This window comes from Peromyscus californicus, unplaced genomic scaffold (assembly GCF_007827085.1).
Source record: "Peromyscus californicus insignis strain IS unplaced genomic scaffold, ASM782708v3 Scaffold_4__1_contigs__length_199733344, whole genome shotgun sequence".
Classification (NCBI taxonomy): Eukaryota; Metazoa; Chordata; class Mammalia; order Rodentia; family Cricetidae; genus Peromyscus; species Peromyscus californicus.
Genome location: NW_026294562.1, coordinates 153,326,177 through 153,347,471, shown reverse-complemented (window position 1 = coordinate 153,347,471; position 21,295 = coordinate 153,326,177). Strand labels below are relative to the sequence as shown.

Here is a 21,295-nt window from a genome sequence, read left to right as displayed (position 1 = left end):
ATTTTTATTTGTGTGTGGGTGGTGGTGGTGAGTGATCTTCTGTCGTGTGTGTGTGTGTGTGTGTGTGTGTGTGTGTGTGTGTAGATTAGAGGACACCTTTAAGACTTTTCCCTTTCTGCCATGACCTGGGGAACACACTCAAGTCCTGAGACTTGTCAAGCGCCTTTTCCCACTGAGCCATCTCAACTGCTCACATCTTCTGCTTTCTAAGAGGAAACAGGCTGTGATGGTAGAAGTGCCTTGCTCGAGAGCACATGACTGAAGAGCAGCAGACATTTTAACAGCTAATATCTGAGAAGCTGTCCGTGACACAGAACGCTCTTCATCCACCAAACCTCTGCTGAGGGGCCGTGCATACCTACTTCTCAGTTAAGCCTCCAAATGCTTAGATGAAGTTGCTCTTGACTCCATTTCACAGCTGGGGAGACTGAGGTGAGGTAGAGATTTCCACAAGGACATCTAGCTTTGGGGTAGCCCCCTCCAGGACGTTGGGATAACAGCCTGAACAGGTACCTGTAGAGCCTCCAGAATGGGAACCAGAGGTGGTGACCAGGGTGGGGCTGAGGGAAATAGCATAGGGGGGCGGGGCGGAGGGCGGAGGGTGGGGCTTGACCGGCAGTTCTCTAGAGGTGAGAAAGCCCCGCCTCCGCACGAGAGAGGGCGGGGATTGGCTCGGCGTGGCTGATTGGCAGCGCGGGGACGCGCGCAGCTACGGGGGCGGGGCGCGAGCCGGAAGTGAGCGAGAGGCGGCTCAGGCGTGCTGGCCCGCGAGCCGCGGCCGCCACTCTGCGCAGGAGCCGCTGCGGGGTTGGCGCCGGCCGTGATGGAGGGCCCGGGGCTGGGCTCGCAGGTGAGCGCGGCAGGGCGGGGCGGGGACGGCGGTGGGGACCCGAGCGGTGGCCAGGTGAGGCGGCTCCGCGAGGGTGGCGGGGCCTGGGCCTTGGCCACACTGAGAAAGATGCTGCTAGTCCTCCGCTGTGGCCGCGAAAGCCAGGGCGGGCTCCCTGCTGCTTCCATTCGGCTGCAGGGCGTCACGCACCGGCCCCTGGGTAGGCTGGGACCTGGAGGGTGTCAGGTGACACACCTCAGGTGGCCCAGCCAGCCCTAGACCTTGGCCTGGAGTCTGAGAGATTCTCTTGAGTCAATTTCAGCCCCAGCGCCTGGGCTGCCGCCTTCTCTCCCTCCACCCCGTGCTGTCTTAGCTCTTGTTCCCACCCACATCCTTCCTACTCTTTGAAAGCGTGGAGGCTGTGGAGGCAGGAGGAAGGGAGCTCCTGGGTGCTGTCTGCAAAATCCCAAAGGACGCTGCTTGAGGAGGGCGCCTGCTACCCAAAGCTAGGTTAGTCCCAGAGGCCACAGCGGAAGAGAACTAAGAATTTGTCCCTTTTGATTGTGACCTCTAAAGACTATAATAACTGGCATTCAGTAGATGCTCACTATTTCCGGGCTTGTTCAATCCTAGCAAATGTTTAGCATGGACCACATATCCTTGTGTGCATCTTTTTATCCCAGCATACTTAGAACAAAAGAAATTCCCACTTACAGGTGAGAAAACTGAAGCCGTCTCTTCAGTTTTCGAGTGAACTAGAAGTAGATTTTCCAAGCAATCTGTGGTAATCACATTGCTTGGACTTCTTCACTTTTTTTTTTTTTTCTAATCCCGACAGTGTTCTTCACATCTCTCTTTTTTTCTTCTTCAACCAGTTTGATGTAGGTTTAAGTGGAAAATAACATGCTGAGGTGTTTTTATTGGGAGTTCTTGCATTTTAAAAGAAAAAAAAGATGTGCAAGGGGACTGGATTTTACAAAAGGGTGTAGACACTACATGAAACTGTGTTTCATTATTTTTCTCAGACTCAAACGTTGGTAAGAGTAGCCATCATTTCTTAATTACTGTCACTCATTAATAAAAGCCTGTAAGGGCTTACAGTTTACTCCTCCATGCTGAAGGGAAAATTACCCTGCCCGAGTTCTGTGACATCAGAAGGGAGAGAATGATTTTAGAGGTTGAAGTTGGTGGAGCAAGACAGATTAATAACAATTGCTATTGTTACTTTCTTCAGTTATATTGTGAAGAGCTTACACTTCGTAGAAATCCCCCGTTCTTGGTCCTCACTACTCACTTGTGAGCTAGGAAAGAGTAATTATTTCTAATTTTAAAAGTGAGAACTGAGACTCAAGAAAGTGGAGTCACAGCAGTAAGAGTAGCTCAGTGTCACTGCCAAGATTCCATTCATTCAGCTAGTAAATGTGCTTTGAATGTTCTCTAGAAGTTAGGCTCTATTCTTCATGAACAAAACAGACAAAAACATCGCTTTTACTGAATTTGATACTTAGTGCTAATAGGTGTTTCCAGAATTTTTCTCTCCAATCTGTTTCTCAGTTACATTTAAGACCTCATCTTTTACAGTTTTGTTTGTTCTGTAAACTCCCAGCTACACTGGGCTCTGGGCCTTTATATGTATTTGCTCTGCCTAGAATGCTTTCTCCTAGGCATTGATGTGACCTATTCCTCCATCTTTATAATGTCTTCAGACAAATCTCATCTCGGTGTAGTATTTTCTATCCTCTTATACTTAAAATAGCAAGCCTTTCCCATTATCATCACTAGCAACAACACTCCCTGACCTCCTTCTTGCTTTCATATTTCTCCCCAGCATTTAATATCATGCAATATACTCACTGATCGTGATGATGCTCTCTTTCCCCTCTTCCAGAAATAAGTTCTATGAGGGCAGTGATTTGTATCAGATATATTCATTGCTTTGTGTCAGGCATCAAAACTGAGAGTCTAACACTAGTGTTCAACCAATAGTGAATTTAGAAACTTAACGCTGATACTTCTGTTAATATTGTGACAAATTTTAATGGTTTCTGTCATACCTCCCTAGCCCCATTTTATTTGTTAATCAGGATAATGACTCTCACCAGTTTTCCAGATCACAGTTTTCTCTTAAAGTCCATTGTAACTTTAAGAATACTTACTATTTTAAAAATAGTTTGATTGTGTAATTCCCCTATAGCTTAAAGATGCTGTAGATATGTGTTGTGGTATAACAACCCATTCAAAAACATTATGGTATGAAGAACAGTCATAACTCATGGATCTGTGTATCAGAAATTTGAATATACTGGTTCAGGTTGGTCTGCCTTCCTGTTCCATTGTGTCTAGAGCCTCAGCTGGAAAGACTCATAAGCTAAGTGTGAATTGCTAGCTGGGATTGGTATTATCTAGGAGTGTCTCTACTCATAGATCTGGCAGTTGATGCTAACTCTTTAACAGACACCTCTGTGTGTCATGTGTCCTGGCCTTCTACACAGCATGGTAACTGGATTCTGAAAGAAGTGTGTCTTAAGAGACAGGAAGAGGAAGGTGCCAGTTTCTAAGGCTTAGACTTGCAAACTGGCACAGCATCATTTCTGTAATATTTTATTAGTGAAACAGTTCACAGAGCCTAAAGTCAAGAGGAAATGACATAGACCTTCACCTCTTGATCTTGAAAATAAGAAAAATTGGGAGTCTATATTATAAAGATTGCCACAGGTGTACCTGTGTGCCTCTTACATAATGTTCCTATTTTGGCTTTTTTCTTCCCTGAGGAGAAGTATCCAGCTAACTATGTCTTTCTTGTTATTCCTTTTTTCTTTCTCCTCAACAACCCATGTATCTTATAAAAACAAACAAGAAACAAAACATGTTATCCTGGTACCTTGAGTCATTTGTGAACTGGAGTCCTAAATGGACAAAAGAAAATCAAATAAATTGGAATCATAGACCACTTAGAGCCAAAAACTCTAGTTTTCGTCCAGCTGAATAGATTATAATTACTGTGATATACAAGGAATCCTAAAAGGTTCTTACTTTCATTTCATTTTACTGTAAGTACATGTTGTTTTTGGCTATGTATGACTCTGTGTCTGATTTTTTTTTTTTAGCAGATAGAGCCAAATACACCTATGCAAATGAGCATTATGGTTATGGTTATGGGTAAAATGGGTTGAAACACACCCCTCTCTCCAACTGAATAGCTATGAATTCTGGCAGACTATATAACATCTTCAGGACTCTAGAAAAGTAAATGGTAGAAATCAGATTGAAGACAATCAGAAATTATACTCTACCAACCCAGCAGATAATTTACCTTTTTCACTTCTGGTTTGCCCTGTTGTAGACTTCAGTCCTGAAAGAGGGCATCTGTGTAGACAGAGTGCCATAAGCAATTCACTCAAGAAGCAAGAAAAGGATCTTCTGGCAGCATGAGTGCTAGAACTTTCTGCAGTAGCCAGAAGAATTGTCATATCAAGAGTAACTCCTGCAACTGAACACAAAATAAAAATCCATCTGTGAAATAGCAAGTTGATAAACTGGACATCAAAATTTAAAACTTATCCCATCAATGATCCTTTTAAGGAAAGGAAAGCTACAGCCCAAGGGAAAATATTTGCAAGTCACATATCTCTGGTACTATATCTAGATTGTTTAGAGTCAAGAACTCTTAAAATTTAACAGTAAGAAAGCAAATAACACAAATGAAAAATGAAAGCTAGACATGTTAGCACATACCTGATATCCTAGTTCTTAGGAAGCTAAAGCAGGGTCACCACAAGTTTAGAGACTGAACTATATGTAGTGAGACCCTATAGCAAACAAGGGAAGTTGGCAAAGACTTGAACAGAAACTTCATTGAAGATATGCAGAAGACAGATGAGCAAATGAAATAATGCTCAGCCTCATTCACCACCGGGGATATGCAGATTAAGACCTTTGTGGAGAATGCTATACATCTGTTGTGCTAACAGTTGACCGTGTAGATGGATTGGGTAGTGTTCTTTTCAAGTCTCTCTAATTCCCAGGTTGTTGTTGTGGGTTTTTTTTCTCTATCCTGTGTTATTTTTGTGTTCACTCATACTACAGTTAGTGAAAGAAGTGTTGTAATTTTAGTTCTATCAGTTTTTACTTCATGAAGTAAAACACTTTTTACTTCATGATTTTAAACATTTGAATTCAATACACATTCAGTGTTGTTATATCTTCTTAATTAGTTAGCTCTATAATATGAACTCTCCTTCACTCCTCAAAATATTATTGACACTTGCTTTGTCATATTTTCATGTAACCTGCATTTTTTATGCTTAATGTTTGTGTACCTCTGTGTATTTTTATGTTTAAATTGAGCTTTCCATAGACAGCCTTTTTCTAGCCTTGTAGAATTCACTCTGTACATAGCTGTATAGAGTATATCCTTTTTACTTTTTAAATTTAGAATATATGCAAATAATATGTCTTTTTGTTTTTAGGAAACATTGAGAAACTTTATCTCAAATCTTAAGCTTTAGCAGCCCCCCCCCCCACACACACACATGCTTCACTGCTTAGCTTATTTCTTTCTTGAAATCTGCTCCTAATTTGAGCCATCCCAGCCTATTTCATCTATTATTTCTGGCTTCTGATTTATAAAGAAAGGCCCTGAGGCTGTAGCAGGCCTTTTAGCATTACAATACAATGTTGCTACAAAATTACTTAAAATAATCCCCAACAATCTCAATGTATTAAGTAAGTTTACTATTTTGTTTTGGTCTGCGGTTCAGCACATGAGGCTAGTGGTAATTCTGAAATTTTGGGGTTCATGGTAAGGTTCACCCACCTTCCTTCCTTCCTTTCTTTTTTAATAAAAAAATATTTTTTGGTTGTGAGTCTAGCCTTTAATTGCTGAGCCATCTCTCCAGCCCAGATGCAGAGATCCATAGCCAAACACCAGACAGAGCTCCAGAAGTCCAGTCTAAGAGAGAGAAGAGAATGGATTCTATGAGCAAGTGCATCAGAATCATGATGGGGAAACCCCACAGAGATGACCAAACCAAACTAGTGGGAAGTCATGAAAGTTGGATCAATGACTGTGGAGCGTGCATGGGACTAGACTAGGCCCTCTGCATGGCAAGACAGTTGTGTAGGTTGATCTGCTTGGGGCCCCCCGGCGGTAGGATCAGAATCCATCCCTGGTTCATGAGCAGGCTTTTTGGAGCAGCCTTGAGGCAGGGGGAAGAGCTTGGACTTGCCTCTACTGGATGTGCCTCCCCATGGGAGGCCCTGGCCTTCTTGTGGGGGGAAGTGGAAGGGTAGGTTGGAAGGGGGAGTCTGAGGGGGGCGGGAGGAGGGAAGAGAGGGATCTTTGATTGGTGTGTAAAATGAATGAAAAATTTTTCTTAAAAAAAAATACTTTTTTCGTATACTGTGTTCTGTGATTATGGTTTCCCTTTCCTCAGCTTCTCCCAGATTCTCTCCACCTGTCTACCCATCCAACTCCACACACTTTTATTCTCTCTCTTTACAAAACAAACTTTCTTTCTTAAACTCTGATTTCTTGGAGCTCATATTCATACTTTCCTATTGTTCATAGGTTAAAATAGTTTATTTCAGGTATTTTGTCCAGGTTTCTAGTACTTCTTTAAAATAGCAGGATAGCCAGTGGTGAGAGCTAATCATGGTTATTGCATTGTGCACAGAAGTAGAAGGCCCTACTTTATAAGTAGCTAAGAAAAGAATTTGTATTCAGATGCATAAGTGCTGCCATCTAAGAAGACAAGATAGAAATCCCATAAAGCAGCAGCAGTCAGTCTGATGACACCAAGAGTTTGTGAGGATGAGAGCCATTTAATTGATATAGTCATTTTTAAGATGGGCTTAGCATACCTTTAATGCTATACTTCTGGCTACATATTGTTAAGAATTGTTTGTGCGTGGATGCCTGCATGTATGTCTGTGTGAGGGATCTGTCAGATCCCTTGGAACTGGAATTGCTAGGCCTGAGCCCAGGCCTGGCTGATGGGACTCCTTCCCTGAACTCTAGTCACTTCTGTACTGGCTATCTGTTGCTATGCGACAAATGACCATACATATAACGGCTTAGAGTGTTTATTAGCTCAGTGTTTCTGCTTGTCAGAGATCTAGATACAGTTTAGCAGGGCCTCACAGGATGGTGTCATGGTGAAGCTGTGTTCCCTTATGGAACTTAGAGTTCTTTCTCAAGCTCATGTGGTTAGTAATGCAAGTCAGCTCTTTGTGGGTGCTTGATAATCATTTTCAGTTTCTTGATGTCTGTCACCAGGGACACTTTCACTTCTAGAAGCTACTCTCAGTCCTTGTCACTTGGATTTCTTGCGGCCCCTTTTTTTTTCATAGTAGCCTGCTTTTGCAAAACCAATAAGAGCCTCTGCTAAGACAATCTTATTAACATTGTCATAGAAGACATTATCCCACCACCTTTGCCATGTTCCTTGCCACTAAATTTTTTCATTTTCAGGGGAAAGGAAAATACAAGAACTTGATTCATTAGGAAGTGGGGGAATATTTTTTAGGGTGTGCCCCACAACTCTGAGAACAAGATCCTGGTAATGTTTCTACAGTGTCAGTAGCAATGATCCTATACTAGAACTACCAACGCACATTTGTGCCTTTTCAGATAACCTGTAATATGATAGCATTTATAATTTGATTTTTTCTAATATTAAGCATCAAAGATAAAATCTTCAAGATACTCCTGTAAGAGATTAAAGCATAGGTATTGTTGATAGTATCAAATGCTTCACTATATAATTGAATTATGACATTGATTCTTTTACATGCTTTGTCAATTGCTCTTACTCTTCAGTGCAGGAATCACAGCCATGGCTCCCACCTTCCAGGATTTGGTCGACACGGCATCTGTACACACGAAAACAAAGAACTTGCGAAGGCAAAAGAAATTCTTCCTCTTATAGAGGACTCCAGTAACTGTGACATTGTCAAAGCTACACAGTGAGTCTACTAGATGTTCTGTTTTATCCGTAGAGCCTGTTCAGTTCCAATAATGTATGTGCAGTTGATGGTACTTATGGGCACTTCCTTACTATATCCTAACAGCTCACTACCAACACCAAGCATGTTTGCCATTTCAGCATCCAAGTACTTAGTGCAGTATATAGGCTGTTTATGTATCAGGCACTTCCATTGGATTGTGAGCAGCTTTTTAGCAAAATTAAATCTCCTCTATCTTTACAGCTCCAGACCGTTTGCATAGTTTCTGTATTTTACTAGGTACCTGATAAAATTGTTCATTGAATGAATGAATGATTTGGAGCAAGACTAAAACCAGACTCTGAATTTGAATTTAAAGCATGCTGTAACCTAATACTGGAGTAGGATGGGAAATACTAGCTCATGTTTGTAGATATTAACCATTAATTATTATGTTTTTCCTACATTTTTGTGTGCTGACACCAGAGGACAGATAGAAGTATATTCTCTGACCACTTGAAGCAAATAATAGATCTGTTCCTTGTGCTGAAAATAGAAATACATTTAAAATATTTCTGCTTACAGTGATAATATGTGAACATCTATATTGTCAGTTATTGCCAATGTTTTCATCTTTGTGGAGCCTGTTCATTTCAGTGGCCATCTCACCTCTTGCATTTGAACACATTTTGAAATATATTGTCTTTTAAGCAGAATTAAGTAGTAATTTTTATTTTAGTAATTGAATATAAACATAATGTTCATTTAATATAAGTCACACTCATCTAATCACCATAAAAAAAACTAGTATTACCAGACTATCTTGGTGTGATTTCTGTTAACTCTGTGGTTGGCCTCACTAGTGTTTATGTTCATTATTCATATATTAACCATTACCTGAGTATCCTAATTACCAATGTTTATAAAGTTTAAAGGCCCCAGGTCCACTACACTAGGTGAATATAATTTGGTAGTTTGTGTTGCTATGAAGACAAGAGTGTTCCTAAGTTTTAGTCAGAATGGGGACATTGGACTATCTCTGATACCTGGACAGCTCTCCTGAGGCAAATACTAGATATCAGCTGCATTCACAGGGAAGCTCGGTGAGAACTCATCTCTGATGTTCCATGAGGTCTTGGACCTTCTCAAATGATTGTGGAGGTATCTATAGTTAGTTATTTGGGAAGGAGTAATGAGCAGAGAGACAGACGTTCTAAACTACCAAGAATGTGTTCTCTTAATGTTTCTCAAATAAAAGGAGTGTTGTTTTCTAGTAAAAATAACCAAGGTGACCTTTAAAAGATGGAGTGTACAACTATGGTGCTATGCCATTATCAGAAGCTTCCACATGTGGTTTTCACTTAGTGTTGTCATACATGTGCCTCTGCTCTTTAAATGCTACAAAGGCATGTGCACATTTTTATCAAGTAGAAACATTTTCGTTTAACAGTGTGGAAAAGTGAGATCGTTCGCCAGTTGATTTGATTTGTGACCTCTGAGAGCCAGTTGACATTTTCAGCTTCTTCTAGATAGAAATGAGTTTCAGAGAAAGTGCTAAGAATACATGTTGTGGTTAGTTTCTGTTGAAATGTTGTGTGGGTGCTAGTGGCGCATGCCTTTAATCCCAGCACTTGGAGACAGAGGTAGGCAGATCTCTAAGTTCGAGGCCAGCCTGGTCTGCAGAGCAAGTTTCAGGACAGCCAGAGCTACACAAAGAAACCCTGTCTTGAGAAACCAAAATAGAGAGAGAGAGAGAGAGAGAGAGAGAGAGAGAGAGGAAATGTTGCTAAGGAATGTGAAAGTATTAGAAGAAATAACCTCAATAGATTCAATATCTCTTAGATTTACCTTTTCCATTCCCATTGTCTGCCTCACACTTTATGTTTTCATCACCTGTATTCTCTGTCATCCCCCTGTGTTGTTCTCTGAACTCTGTTCTTATACTGGTCTGGGTAGCTTCCATATTGCCACTAATGGTGATCTTTCTTAAAATTCAAATTCTCAGCACTTTTCTTTTCTTGGTTTCCCACTGAACTGTAGATGAGACATTCACAGTCTCTTCTACTTTGTATGGTCTTGCCTCTTGCCCTTCCCTCTCTACTGTATTGTTTGTGCTCAGTATTGCTAAGTTGGTTTTGTTTCTTTGAACATCTATATAGTATTTCACATCTCAGTTTTTGTACATGCTATTCCTCCTGTCCAGAATGCCCTCCCTTTTTAAAATACAGCATGTGTATCATGTTTTAGTTTCTCCGGGAAGGATTCATCATTCCCTCCTTACCTAGGTTACATTCTGGCCATTTCTTGTTGAATTTATCCCATTCCAAGTGTGCTTTAAGGGTTTTGCCTGTATCATGAGGTAGTTGCATAGGTGTGTGCTTTGCTTTAGAGATAAGATTGTAGTCAGGAACCAACACCATGTGTTCTTCGACAAATGAAGTTATTGAAGGAGGGCTGGTGTGAGCACTAAAGTTTAAGAAAGTCTACTTCGGCTCCATGTGGATTAATTCATCAGTTCATGCACTAAGCTTACTTTTGTTTGGCTTTACACTATTTGTGCACCAATCAGAGTTAGACCATATCTAAGAATTTTCCATTGTAGAGTTCAGCAACCACAGTTTCAACCAGTCTTGGGTTCAAAATGATTTCAAGAAATACTGTACCAGCACTTGTACTGTACATTCATAGAATTGTAAAACTTTGTTTTGGTTGCCTATACAATATGGTATGACAGCTGTTTACATGGCATCTATATTGTGTAAGTAACCTATAATTGACTTAAAGTATGTGGGAAAATATGAGTAATTATTATATATGACAGCATTTTATGTAAGGGACTTAAACATGCACAGATGTTTTGGGCATCTGCAGGGATCCCTCCAAGGATACTGAGGGACAACTGCTTTGTATTTCCATGTTGACTAAAACATTGTTTGGATTAAAAAAAAAAAAAAGTCATGGTAAAAGGAAGAAATTTTTACGTATACAGTTATTGCAATGATATTAACTATGCTTTTCTTTTTCTTTTTACATACACAGTTATTGCAATGATATTTACTATGCTTTCCTTTTTCTTAAGATACGGAATTTTTGAACGATGTAAAGAGTTAGTAGAAGCAGGATATGATGTCAGACAACCAGACAAAGAAAATGTGTCTCTTCTTCACTGGGCTGCCATTAACAACAGACTAGAGCTTGTAAAGTAAGATGGTGTGTGTGTCTGTGTGTGAGAGAGAGGAGAGAGAGAACGAACTGGTCTTTGTGGTTCTAAAACTTACTTTCATTTTGTTTTTCGTATGAGTTGGGCCACCTATAGTCTTCTATTGTAAATGAATACCTGGAATTTGCCACACATCTGTTACTATAGAGTTAAAAGAAGACCAATCATAAAGGGGATCCATCATAAAGATAAAGGCTAGTAAGTGAAAGGAGATGTGTCTTGAAAAGAAAGAAATAACATTACAAACATTCTCAAGATAGAAGTTGCATCTAATTCTAGAAGAAACATTGAAATATTTTTTGTTATAAAAGCAGGATGAGTAGAGAATTAGACTTTGAAAAAAGTTAAATGTGAAATACAGTTAGAAGTGAGTGTGTAATGGTTTATATAGTTCTTCATAAAGAAAGCCCTGCTGCCTACCCATTGTTTGGTATCACAATTTCTACTTTAGTCTGTAAAATGCTAGTGGGTAGTGAGTATTTGAGTGTATATGTTTCATGTCAGAGGGCCATATATATAAAATCCTTGAGGCTTAAAAAACTAAATTTACTACTTTAAAACTTCTAACACATCATACTGACAGACAAACTCATGGTATATTCTTTAGATAATCTCTTAAATAAGGAAATAAACTTCTCTAAACTAGAGATGGAAATTGTTTTCATTATATTATAGGTTCACAGTATACAGTACCTTGTACCCTATGTTCTTAAAAGAAAACATTCATAATTTCTAATTTGTCTAAAATAATTTTAAATTCATTTTTTGCTACTTTAAGAATTCATTCCCACATTGCTACTTCTAATTTTGAACTGCTAAAAATAGTATGATCTCACCTTTCTCTTTCCACTTTTGAAGCTATTTAAGAGTGTTATAGTCATTAGGCTGTTCAGAGAAGTTACCATGTGTTGGGTTTGTGGGTGATAGTGGAATGCTAATTATAGCAGAAATAATTATATATACTATTAAGTGTTTCACCGGAGATTTGTCTGCTGTTGTCTTACATAGTTTTGGAACTTCTGTAGATTTGGGTCCTTCAGGAGAGTTACTCTAATTTCTATTTTATAATTTAGTGCTAAGAAAAAGTTGGACTGAGTTGGTAGAGTACTTGCCTAGCAGACACAGAGCCCTGGGTTGGATCCCAGTGCCACATAAAAACTGGATATGATGGTGCACACCTGTAATCCCAGCACTCAGGAAGTAGAGACAGGAGAATCAGAAGTTAGTTCAGGTCATCTTTAGCCACATAGCAAGTTTGAGACCAGCCTGAAATACATGAGACCTTGTCTTGGTGGGGGCGGGGGGTACTTTTCTTTCTCAGTCTGAATCTAAAGTTTCATGTCTTATTTTCATTGCTTTTAACAGGTTTTATATTTCCAAAGGTGCTGTGATAGATCAGTTGGGTGGTGATTTAAATTCAACTCCTCTTCACTGGGCCATCCGGTAAGGTGTTTTCCAAGCTGAAGTTAGGCTATGTAGCTTGTGGCAGCAGATTATAACCTCAGCTGCAGGCAGGGGAATGGGTTTCTTTTATTTTGTCTCCTCTTTTGAAAATGAAGTATTGCTTTAGTGTTTCCAGAAGAGTTGTTTAGTGTTTGATGCTATACTCCAGTATGATTAACAGACTCAAATGTATTGGAATTTCTCGTTTGAAACTGGAATGAACATCTCTTCTATTTGGGTTGTATGAATGAAAGCAGTAGTCCAACTGTAAACTCAATTTCCAGCCTTAGGTAAACATTTGGAAACTCAGTGTTGTGTTGTTTTAAGATTGATTTCACCAGACAATAGTGGTATAGGCCTTTAATCTAGCACTCAGGAGGCAGAGGCAGATGGATCTCTTGAGTTCAAGGCCAGCCTAGACTATAGAGTAAGTTCCTGATCAGCCAAGTCTACACAGAGAAACCTTGTCTCAAAAAACAAACAAACAAAAAAAGAGATTGATTTCCTCACAACATAAAAGTAAAGTATATTTAAGATCAAATGGGTAAATTCCTTTGAAGTTGATGCAGGATGATCTTGAGTGGGCCAGCTTACCATGGCCCTTATGATATCTAGCCTCCCTGTTTGCTGTGTGATGCACTGATCCTATGAAGCTGAGGGAATAAATCTGGCTGCCTAACCCATTCTGGTTGGTGGGGTTGTACTAAAGTGAACAGTTAGTTGTTACTCAAAGCAGAGCACTGAATCTTTTCTCCACAGGCAAGAGTTTTGAAGAACCTAAGAATTACTCTTCTCCTTCAAGCTACTGATGTTGTTAGCTTACATGAAAATGAATTATGTTTGGATATACACACACACACACGTGCTTCATATATATATATATATTTTGATATGGTTTATAAATATATATGGTTCTTAACATTTTCACAATGTGCCCATAGTCTTACTATTATACTATCATATTTTTAGCTCATGATTATATTTTAGTTTTTTAAACAGCAGGGTTTTAAAGTTTCCATTGTTGGCATTAGTCATTTGCTATTACTGTTTGCACATGCTATAGCAGCATAACATTTGATTTAGATTGTGAGGTTATCAAGTTTAGCATTTGCCCCAAGCATGATCATGTAATTCTGAATTTGGAGTATTTAAGTGAAAGACATTTGGGGCTGGAGAAATGGCTCAGTGCCTAAGAGTTCTGTCTTAGAGCCCGCTGTAGAGTGGTTCACAACTGCCTGCAGTCCAGCTCCAGGGAATCAGACATGCTCGTCTGGCTTCCTCTGGCATGCACACACATGTATATACACACCTATACATAAATAAAAGTAACTCCCTTGTTTTTTTTTTTAAGAGTAGAAGACACTTGTACAACTGCCAGTATTTAAAACATCTTCCTATTAGAGAACATTCTTTCATCCAGCCAGAATCCCTCGTGTCTTAAAGATGTAGTTTCTTCCTGGATACTTTCTGTTTTTCTGCATGTATTCTACTTCCACAGAATGCAGTACATTTAAAATTTTTCTGTTTACAGACAAGGGCATTTGCCTATGGTCATATTATTACTCCAGCATGGTGCAGACCCCACTCTGATTGATGGGGAAGGATTCAGCAGCATTCATCTGGCAGTCCTGTTTCAGCACATGCCTATTATAGCATATCTTATCTCAAAGGGACAGGTATGTTGTGAAAGGTGCCTTATATTCCAGGAAGTATGATCTGAAAATATTGGGAAGGTTATTGGCCCTAGTCCACCCTGAGTTTTAAACGGGAAGTTAATGGATATCCAGATACTTAGAATTAACCTTAATAAGCCAACCTAGCTATTCAGCACTGTTTTTTTTTTTTTGTTTTTGTTTTTGTTTTTTTGCTTCACTAGAGGGAGAAAGACAGGTTATTTTAGCTCAGCATCATTTAATGTTTCTAAAACTTGTAAGCCTGTAATAGTTTTTCTGACGAGACCAGTAATTTTCATGGTTTTTCAGAAACATGATCTCAAAGCCTGTATTTTTCTTCTGCTCGAGTGTCGAAATGGTAGTCAGATCACTATGAACCCATCGTTTACTTTCATTATTTGGGCTCAAATGGAAGGCCAATTTGAATGTGCGCATCTTATTTTTTGTTCTCTGAGTAATTCCATGAAAATGACGTCCTTCAGAGCACATATTAAATTATAAGCCGTCAGCGGTGGGAGTTTCGCTGTTAGCTGTGCTTGCTGGAGAGTGCTCTCTGACAGCAAGGTGTTTTATGTGTTAGCAATCTTGTCTGAAATGGGGGTGGAAACGTGTTTGCACAAATGCCATTGGATTGGTTATTCTCCCTCTATAAGCACTTTCTCTTAGACATCCCAGTGAAGTAGAATAATTATAACCTCCTGGGCTTCGTTTTAGAAAGATGTATGAGGAGGGAGACCTCTTTGCTTCTTCCCAAGTTCTGTTTTCTCCAGGGGCCTTAAGAACCCTTAGTACTTTAAACTCTTTGAGTTGATGACAGCCACTGTTGTACCTCGTGCCTGACCCTGTTTTGTGAAAGGACTGTATCTTTATCTGGATATGATTTCCTTTTTCCTTCTCTTCCAGAAATATAAAGAGTTTTGAATTTTTCTTATTTAACTGTTTGAAGCAAGTGCAAAAAAAAAAAAATGACTCTGAAGATAGGTAATTCACTATTATTGGATGAATGTTAGCATGAATCCATGTGTCAAGGTTTAAATCAGATGACTTCAAGATCTCTGTGCCATTTTTGATGGTGATTGTTCTTTCACATCATATATTCAGATTCTCCCTTTAAAGTATTTTGTAGCAGTCTATGGATTTTTACCCTGTAAAAGCAAAGCACTTTTTTTTAAAACTTAAATGATATTTGAACCATTTTTGTGAGTAGTGATTGGGCTGAATGTGTTAAAGAAGTATTTATTTACTAAGAAATGCAACTTTCTATACTATGTTCACAGTTTTGCTAATTGATTCCTTTTTTACTAGAGTGTGAATATGACAGATGTCAATGGCCAGACGCCTCTCATGCTATCAGCTTACAAAGTAATTGGGTGAGTGTTACTGGATCCCTTCTGCTTCTTGGCTCCGATGAGTTTTCTGTAAATATAATCTCCAGTATCGTGGTCTGCGAGATGCTAGTACATGCTGCAGATTTTACACATGGGCATGAGTAGCTATACTTAGAAGATACCATTGAAGGACGTTCTTTTCTCTTGGCAGCTTTGATGAAAAGTTTGAAAGTTTACAGAATTGATATTCCTTAGCATATGCTTACTAATTGACTGATTTCTTCTTTTGTACCTGAAAAGATGACAAATTGAAATGTTCTCAAAGTCACAAATCTCTATGATAAACTCACTTTTCTGACAGCAGTGAATTTGAGGTTGTCTGCTATTGCTGACTGCTGTGAAGACATTGATAGAACTGGTGTGTGATGAGTCTATTACAGGATGTGATCAGATACATATTCATCAATACGTGTACTTAATTCCCACTACGTGGTCCAGCTACCATTATTCTTTATACACACATGCATGTTACAGTTTTCTCTTTATTAATGTGTTTCCAACATTGTACCGAATCCCTAGGTCTGTATCTCCTTGATACACCCCTTGCTGGAGCTGGGTTTGTTGTAGAAACGCTTTTATGGTTTTCTTTTTATGTAGTGATGAGGCTCCAGGCAGAATTTTGCTAGAAATTTTGTTAGAGCTTAATAGAGTAATTAAAATCAGATCTTGTTCTTACTGAGTAGATCTCTTGAAGGAAGGGAAAGTATTGATGGTAAAAACGAAAAATATTTCATTGAATTATTTCCTAGATTATTGCTTTCTTTTTTGTTTGTTTGTATGTTTTGAGATGGGTTTCTCTGTGTAGCCCTTGCTGTCTTGGAACTCATTCTTTAGACCAGGCTAGCACTGAACTCAGAGATCTACCTGTCTCTGCCTCCCAGGTGCTGGGCATAAAAGGCGTGCACCATCATTGTTCAGATTAGCTTAGCACTTTCCAAATGTGCTAATATTTTAGGAAATATAAGTTGAGCATTCCTAATCTCGGAATCCTAAGTCCTAAATGTTCAAAATCCAATTTTTTTTAAAAACAACATAATGTATGTATAAGTTGAGCTTTACTAATTTTGAAATTCTAAATCCTAAATGTTCAAAATCTGAATTTTTTTAGACAACATGAGGTATTAAATAGAAAATTCCATACCATACATTATGCAAAGAATCATTAAAAATGCAACTTCAGACTATATATATGATATATATGAAGCAAACAAATTTCAATTTAGATTTGTTGCTTATCCTTAAGGACTAGCAGATATTCTAACAATATCTACTCCACTCCAAAAGAAAACACAAGATACTTTTGGTCTCAAGTATTTTGGGAAGGGAATATCCAGCCTGTATTAACACCAGTTTTACCTAGTAGTCAATAGAAAGAGAAGGAAAAAGTAGCTTTTAGTTTATCTGCTTAAGTAAGACATACAAGTAGTATTTAATTGTACACCATTTAATATTAGCCAAGGTTAAATTGTCAGTTTTTAAAAGTATTAATCACTAAATAGAACAAGAACATGAAGAGAGCTTTCCTTATCCCTGTGTTGCTATCTAAATTACATCGTTGATAAGGCAGGCTGCCATTGAAGAGCTGTCTTTCTTGTTTGTTTGATCTTCCCTGCTAGTAACTAGAATAGAACCAGTCATTTGCTATTACTGTTTGCACATGCTCCAGCAGCATAACGTTTGATTTAGATTGTGAGGTTATCAAGTTTAGTATTTGCCCCAAGCATGATCATGTAATTCTGAAGTAAAAGACATTTGGGGCTGGAGAGATGGCTCAGTGCCTAAGAGCACTTGCTGCTCTGACAGAAGACCAGAGTTCTGTCTTAGAGCCCGCTGTAGAGTGGTTCACAACTGCCTGCAGTCCAGCTCCAGGGAATCAGACATGCTCGTCTGGCTTCCTCTGGCATGCACACACATGTATATACACACCTATACATAAATAGAAATAACTCCCTTTTGTTAAGAGTAAAAGACAACTTATACAGTAACTGCCAGTATTCTAGTTCTTCAGAATGCTTACTTGTGAACTGATAAACAGCTTAAAGTTTCTCTGTTGGCATTTTCTCCTCACATCTTCATCCCTACTGATTTTTTGTGGTATTTTTACTGTTTTGAGACAGGCCAGAACCAACTGGATTTCTTTTAAAGTTTAATCCCTCTCTCAGTGCTGTTGATAAAACACATCAGAACACTCCGCTTCACTGGGCAGTTGCAGCAGGAAATGTCAGTGCAGTTGATAAGCTCTTGGAAGCTGGTTCTAGCCTGGACATCCGAAATGCTAAGGTATGACCTGGTATTCCCTTCCCTAGTTCATTGTGTCTTCAGTTAAAGATTAAAGATGAATATTTAATGACTGCTAGCTGTTCATTTGGGTTTTAGTACCACAAGATAAATATTAACAATAATAGCTACTCTTAGAATAAATGTGTTAAGTCTGTAAAAAAGTGTTTTAATACCTGTACTATATCAAAAAATATAAATATAATTGGTTTTTTTTTTTTAAGGGAGAAACACCTCTTGATATGGCTGTACAAAATAAAAACCAACTCATTATTCACATGCTGAAAACAGAAGCCAAGATGAGAGCCAACAAAAAGTTTAGGCTTTGGAGATGGCTACAGAAATGCGAGGTATTCTATGTGATAGAAGTTTTCGTTAGTTTTTGTTTTTAGGGCAGCGGAAGAGACTAGAGATTAAACTTGGACTGTGCTGCAGTGGATCTGCTATGTACTCATCTTTCCCATGTGTCCCACAGCCTAAAGGAAGAAGTATGGCACTTCACTAGTTGTTTAACAGTAATTCTCAGGTAGATGGTGCCAGGTATGTGTTCCATGGTAGATATTTGCTGATTACTTAAGGAATGAATTGAAATGTAAAATGGGTTTGATTCTTAAGAGTGGCACCTACTTGACCCCAGTTCAGTGTCTAGTAGACATTTGTAATGTGAGGTAGCAAAATGGGCCTCCTGCTCCTGTCCACCTGTGACTAAGCCTCCTCATCTCTTTTCCCACCTATCATGGTGTGTGCTGTCAGCCATACCCTGTGTCCATGCTGATGTGCTTCTGGCTGGTCCTGCTGTCAGTTTGTCACTGGAGCCTGATCTCATCACTTCACTGATACCACATTAGCCCAGCGTCATTAGTCTTCATGTAGATTTATTTTCCTGTTGAAAATAACATTTTTTTTTTTAATTTAGCAGTTCCTCTCTCTAGTGTTCGGAACTTAAAGTGAGCAAAACAGTAAAAAATGGTTTAGGAACTTCAGCTTTCTCTCATAACTGGCTAAGAAAACTAAGCCCTAGTTGTGAATATAATTCACGTTGATAAAATGGGTATTGGTTTTATTAATGTTTTTGTTCTCAAATATGATAGTGTCTTTTCAAGTAATATTAGTAATTATACTTCCAGAATAATTCTGATTAGCAGATGCAAGTTTTTTACATAGAAGATCACTGTGAGTGCTATGCTTAGTTTTCAGTTGGGGGTGAAGAAAGGAGATGTTACTCCCCAACTTCTTAGAAATAAGGATGCCAAGATTGTGTTCTAGAAAACTTTTCTACCTATTCATCCCCCAAATGGCGTTTGCCTTTTGACAGCCCCCAGATTTCTCTCTTCAGCATAGACCGTCTGGATTACTAAACTAAATCACCTGTTTGGCCTATCCACTCAGTGTCAGTAGACACTGCAGTGTAGCTTACACATCAGGAAATGTCCAGGAGGCATCTGCAGTATAGGACACCAGAACTCCTGTTCTCTCTTCTCCCACCTTCTCATCTCAGGAGGTAGCCCTGCAGCTTTCTGCTCAGTCTATCAGACTCCGTACTCTTATTGGTATGGTTCTACTTGGTCCTGCCTTTCATTTATATATGGAATTTGACCCCTTCTCACCATGTCACCAATGCCACTAGTCCTGCAGATGAGTTCTTGAAACTGTAAATCAGATTCACCTCAGATTCCTAGGTATCTCCCCATTCTTCTATAGTAAAAGCTAAATCCTGACAGTCACCTGCTGTCTTAGAGTTTCTGTTGCTGTAATAAAATACCATAACAAAAAGCAACTTGGGGTGGGGAAGTTTATTTGCCTAAATTACACTTCACAGTCCTTCATCAAAAGAAGTCCGGTCAGAGACTGGTGGTGGGAAACTGGAGGTAGGAACTGATGTAAGAGTGCCACTTCTTTTCCTTGTTACCTCTCACTTGCTCAGCCTGCTTTCTTATGGCATATAGGACCACCTGCCCAGATCTGACACTACCCTCTCAATCATCAATCCTGAAAATGCCCCACAGGCTTGCCTACATGCCAATCTAATGAGGGCATTTTCTTAATTTAGGTTCCCTCTTCTCAAATAACCTAGTTTGTATCAAGTTAACCTAGAACTAGCTAGCACACCTGCTAAAAGCTTTATGCATCCCAGCATTTTATGTACTTTAACATTTCTGTTTATCTTCCCAGCTGGAATTTCAGCTTCATGAAAGAAAGCTCTTCAGTTCCTTGTCTTCCATGTGTAGAACAGCCTTGCACACAGAATTCCCCCAGTGAATAATGTAGCTCATGTAGAAGACTGTTATGTTTGAGATTTATAGTTGTGATGTCCACATTTAACTATTACTCTATTCTGAAATTATTTTGTGATTATGATTAATTATATTATATAGATTGTACATTTCTTTTTATGTCAGTAAATTAGAATTGGAAAACATTTTGAAGACTTGATGCCATTTGAAGTTGCCTACTCTCAGAATGGCTTGCAGGAGTAAAAATGGAAGAAAATAAGGCAAAGAAGGCAAAGTGCGTTTTTCCTCTTTGCTATTTCAAAAGGCTGGCTTGTTTTCTGGAGACTTATACTGAAGGCACTGAGATGCTCGAATGTAGAGCCCGGTACCGCTACCAGTGGCCTGCTGGCTCAGGGTTTCATTCCTTTAACTTTGTCAGAGTAAGCTGAATCATTAGCATTCTGAAGAAATATTTCAATCTTTGACCCTCTGAGTACCAAGACTTCCTCCTTTCTTTCCTGCTTCTCTGAAACTCTTTCCCAACTGTTCAGCATGGCTCTGATCAGTCTTTCTTAGTTCCTTTTGGGGAATTAGATTTGTTCTTACCCTTGAATGTTTGTGTTGGCTAAGATTCTGCTCCTTTCTGCCTTCACAGTCTTAGAGAAGTTGCTCATTTACAGCTTTCCCATCTATGTGCAGAAATCTCAAGACTTCCAAATGGTAGATCTGTTGTACAGACTGCCTCCTGGATCTCCCCTGGGTGTCCATAGCCATTAACAATTCCACATGCTCCAAATCAAGATCATCCCTTTTAAAACTGTTTCTCTGGCATTCTTAGTGAGGAGTCATACCAGGTTGGACTCAAGGTGCAGTTGAGTTTAGTCTTGATTGTGTTGATTTTTGTAGTCCCTTTAAGTTTCTTTATTTTTGGTGATGTAGAGTACAAACTAAAAGAAATAATTTTTGAAAATTTTAACTTTTACTATCACTTTCCTTTTAAAAATGCCATTTTTGAGGAGAAGAAAAAGCAAAATGTCATTAAGGCCGGGCAGTGGTGGCGCACGCCTTTAGTCCCAGCACTCGGGAGGCAGAGCCAGGCGGATCTCTGTGAGTTCGAGGCCAGCCTGGGCTACCAAGTGAGTCCCAGGAAAGGCGCAAAGCTACACAGAGAAACCCTGTCTCGAAAAACCAAAAAAAAAAAAAAAAAAAAAAAAAAAATGTCATTAAGTAAAATTTATAAGATTGTCTCTAAGGTGTATAAATCAATCATATTTTGAATTTGACAGCAATTTGAAGAAAATCTGCTA

The 21,295-nt window shown here is 39.1% G+C and overlaps 1 protein-coding gene across 1 annotated transcript in view; it reads left to right on the top strand.

Moving 5' to 3' along the window:
- Positions 1–724: 724 nt before the first annotated feature.
- The window catches only part of Zdhhc13 (zinc finger DHHC-type palmitoyltransferase 13), a 46,293-nt gene continuing 25,722 nt past the window's right edge, over positions 725–21,295 (top strand). Inside the window, exons 1-8 of the mRNA XM_052762625.1 lie at positions 725–850; positions 7,650–7,795; positions 10,854–10,976; positions 12,360–12,437; positions 13,969–14,113; positions 15,416–15,480; positions 17,616–17,778; positions 18,000–18,125. Of these exons, the coding sequence (XP_052618585.1) occupies positions 824–850; positions 7,650–7,795; positions 10,854–10,976; positions 12,360–12,437; positions 13,969–14,113; positions 15,416–15,480; positions 17,616–17,778; positions 18,000–18,125 (873 nt within the window). The 5' untranslated portion in view covers positions 725–823. The remainder of the gene's footprint in view (positions 851–7,649; positions 7,796–10,853; positions 10,977–12,359; positions 12,438–13,968; positions 14,114–15,415; positions 15,481–17,615; positions 17,779–17,999; positions 18,126–21,295) is intronic.